We start from the raw sequence: 4,108 nt of genomic DNA on the forward strand, positions 1-4,108 counted from the left end.
TCTCCGTAAAAATCATCAACACCCCCTAGCCATAAATTATGAACGGTCCCTTACTTGCCCCTATTTCAAAGATCACGAGAGAAAACTCAGAAGGGAATTGTATAAAATAGTCTCGTCTGGATCTTTTAACCCAACTGCCTAAAAGCGAGTCAAGTCTGTGTTTCTTGTCTCCCAAGTGACATGGTTGTTAATTTCAAATCACATTAGCCATGTTTTCCACGTGCGCGACGGACGCTGTAAGATTGGAGATCCCATTTAGAACAATAAGGGTGATGTTTATTATGCCAATTTTTTATTGCCTTTTAAACTTGAAATTTATTGTGTTTACTTTTAGAAAAGACCACTATAAAGATATAAACAAAAGAGACGTTAATGCCAGTTAATATTTTATCATCAGTCTACGGGCAAAATGTGTATTAATTTCAAACGTGATCCCTCTAAATAATATGGACCGTCCTAAGAGAATCGAATTGAGCGTGATATTTATACCACGTGAACTCGTTAAAGGAACAGGATGTTTCATGGAGGCCGTCGAAAAGGAAGTTTCGTTGAAGAATATACTCGTTTTTGATCTCACATCGGGGATATTCCATCGTAATGGAATATTCCAATATGCCAACGAGCAGAGAAAATAATATGACAATGGACCCCGTTTTGAACAACACCTTCCAAAATGACGTACATATGCACGAACGGATAGCTGTTATTCTACGTCAGCAGAACATCAACATGACTGTTGAAGAATACCTGTCATCAATATCGTCCTTGACCGACTCTGCAGCGTCTCTCACAACCACGCTTCCCGTCAACATCCGTTACGTCAGTGAAGGCATCAGTTGGGGCGTGGTTGCACCGCTCATTCTGATTGGTCTGTTTCTCGTCGCCATAGCTTCCTGTTTGTACTGGCAGTCGTGGAAAGAGAAACGACGCATGCGTCACTTCATTTCCCAGCAACGACCACCGGACATGATGCCATACGAGAGGTCGGGCGAAACCAGAATGTCAATGAGATCAATCGAGTCACAGCGATCACGTGGTTCTAGCACGTGCGAGAGAGTGCCAACGGTTCCTTTCCGACGTCAGAACTCAAAATTCTTCTTGCGGGCTGAGGAAGAGACGAGGACTGTGGCAACGTTGGCAAGGAAGTTGTCGCCTATAGACGAGAGGCCTCACCACAGATCGGTGGATACAATGGTCACGATGGCAGAGCGCAGTGAAGACGATGGAGAGATACCACTGGTTCCAGCTGTACAGGTGAGCTGGGGAACGCCCAAAACGAGTGGCACCGACAGCAGGCTCGACGTTCTGAAAGGTGTCGAGAATCCGTGCTTCTCAGCGCCAGGGAAATTGGTCGGGAACGTGTACTGCGATGAGTGTAACGCCATGAGCTCTCCCTACTTCCCCAACAACAACACCCCGACTACGGAGTACGACATGGACTCTGAGAAAAGCGGCAACGTTGCTGCAGCTATGGAACATCCCGACGGCGTGTACCCGTCAAAGCCGTACCATACCATACAACCCTTGCCAACGTCTTTCGATGGAGCCGAAATATCATCCATCACTGTCCCCGAAAGTAGCCACGCGCAAGTGTTGAATAATGGACAGTCATCGTCGGGTAGTGCTGCTTCCAGTGGGACCCTCAGCCTCCCTAGCAGCATCTCGCGATTCCACGCCAGTCGCCATAACAACACCCCAAACTACCCTTTCGCCAGTACCCGGAACTGTTCCCCAATGAGGCTTAATTTCACCGTGTCCAGTAGCATCGAGGTCTCCGACCACTACTCCGACAATACCTCCATGTATCCGTGTGTTGGAAGCAGTTCCACCTCCATCGGAACCCAAGCAGCGTCCAGAACAAACACCCTTCACTCCCTCAACAGCGACGACATGAGGACCTACCATCTCGACCCAAGGTCGAGGTCAGTCAGCGCCCCCGAAACCCGTCGAGCAAGCGTCGAAGTTGTTCCTGGATATAAAGCATACAGCGTTGAAGTCGATTTGTTCCGTAGCATCAATGTCTCCGCTCAAACGTCTTCGGGGACTCGTTCTTGCGTTTCGGCCTCAGTCTCGTGTTCAGTGGCAGGGGGCGTGGCCCACCACGCCACCCCTGTATCGACTGACGGGGCCCAGTGGGATACCCATTCCCTCTGTGGGAACAGACAAACAGGTGCTTGATGAGAACCAGAATGTTCATGGCTATGACCTGAGTGCTTTGCCAGGACGGAAGGTAAAGTTCTCTGTGCCTGTTCTTGACAAGAAACAGTACTGGGTCTGAGTTCGGACCTGTTTTGACGTTTGTTAATCAGTTGGTTCCTGCTTTGTTAAATTTGATCTTTATTCCGTTTACTCTGGAAGGTTTCTCATGAAGTATATCATATTATGTAAACATGTTGTACTGACATTTGATTTTTATAAACCTAATTAATTCAGTTGTGTTCCCGTGTGATGTTAATGCACCTGACCTGAAAGACCGAGTTTGTAACATAGCAAGTCGTCCAGAAATGTGTTGCATTTTCTACTCGCAATGGCTGAATGGATTCAGCAGAAATTATGTGTGGATTTTCGTTACCGAAAAGGGCTCAAACACAGGTTCACAGGTTCAAAGTCAGAATTTCATTGTAGACTACTTTGATTTATAACAAGAAAAAATATATACTCTCAAAAGTACTTAGGATTAGAGGGGTGTTGGTGGGAAGTTGATTCAAGGATTAGAGGGGTGTTGGTGGGAAGCTGATTCAAGGATTAGAGGGGTGTTGGTGGGAAGCTGATTCAAGGATTAGAGGGGTGTTGGTGGGAAGTTGATTCAAGGATTAGAGGGGTGTTGGTGGGCTGGTTTCAAGGATTAGAGGGGTGTTGGTGGGAAGTTGATTCAAGGATTAGAGGGGTGTTGGTGGGAAGCTGATTCAAGGATTAGAGGGGTGTTGGTGGGAAGTTGATTCAAGGATTAGAGGGGTGTTGGTGGGAAGTTGATTCAAGGATTAGAGGGGTGTTGGTGGGAAGTTGATTCAAGGATTAGAGGGGTGCTGTGGGAAGTCTGATCAAGGAAGAGAGGGTGTTGGTGGGAAGTTGATTCAAGGATTAGAGGGGTGTTGATGGGAAGTTGATTCAAAGATTAGAGGGGGTGTTGGTGGGAAGTTGATTCAAGGATTAGAGAAGTTGATTCCAAGGATTAAGAGGGGTGTTGGGGAAGCTGATTCAAGGCATCTTGATCGGAAATCAAATATATCTTCCAGTTATGGTGACAAAGGCCAATCAGTAGTAGGAAACAGGGCCTTGATTTTCCAAGCTCAGTTAGCGTTAAGATAGTCGTAAGTGGCATACATTAACATTAATTTACGACTGTCTTAGCGCTAAGAGAGTTTCGAAAATCTAGGCCCTGGATGCGAACCCACAATCAAAGCTACTGGCGTGCCCAAAGGGACGCAACTCGATTTGCAGCGCCGTTGGTGATTAAAATGTTACTCGTCACACTTGGCGTCACATTTAGCTGACAATCCATGATACTCGTCACGCTTAGCGTCACATTTAGCTGACAATCCATGATACTTGTCACACTTAGCGTCACATTTAGCTGACAATCCATGATATTCGTCACACTTAGCGTCACATTTAGCTGACAATCCATGATACTTGTCACACTTAGCGTCACATTTAGCTGACAATCCATGATACTCGTCACACTTAGCGTCACATTTAGCTGACAATCCATGATACTCGTCACACTTAGCGTCACATAGCTGACAATCCATGATAGCGTCACAGCGTTTGGCTGACAATCCATGATACTCGTCAGCACTTAGCGTCACATTTAGCTGACAATCCATGATACTCGTCACGCTTAGCGTCACATTTAGCTGACAATCCATGATACTCGTCACGCTTAGCGTCACATTTAGCTGACAATCCATGATACTCGTCACGCTTAGCGTCACATTTAGCTGACAATCCATGATACTCGTCACACTTGGCGTCACATTTAGCTGACAATCCATGATACTCGTCACACTTGGCGTCACATTTAGCTGACAATCCATGATACTCGTCACACTTAGCGTCACATTTAGCTGACAATCCATGATACTCGTCACACTTAGCGTCACATTTA

At 46.3% G+C, this 4,108-nt stretch overlaps 1 protein-coding gene across 1 annotated transcript; it reads left to right on the forward strand.

The window, feature by feature from the left end:
* The first annotated feature begins 477 nt into the window (after window positions 1–477).
* Window positions 478–2,432, forward strand: LOC124254956. Its single transcript, XM_046688796.1, has one exon. The coding sequence runs from the start codon at window positions 598–600 to the stop codon at window positions 2,176–2,178; it is 1,581 nt and encodes a 526-aa protein (XP_046544752.1). The 5' UTR covers window positions 478–597; the 3' UTR covers window positions 2,179–2,432.
* The last annotated feature ends 1,676 nt before the right edge of the window (window positions 2,433–4,108 follow it).

This window comes from Haliotis rubra, unplaced genomic scaffold (genome assembly GCF_003918875.1).
Source record: "Haliotis rubra isolate DU_JTF1 unplaced genomic scaffold, ASM391887v1 Scf588, whole genome shotgun sequence".
Classification (NCBI taxonomy): domain Eukaryota; kingdom Metazoa; phylum Mollusca; class Gastropoda; order Lepetellida; family Haliotidae; genus Haliotis; species Haliotis rubra.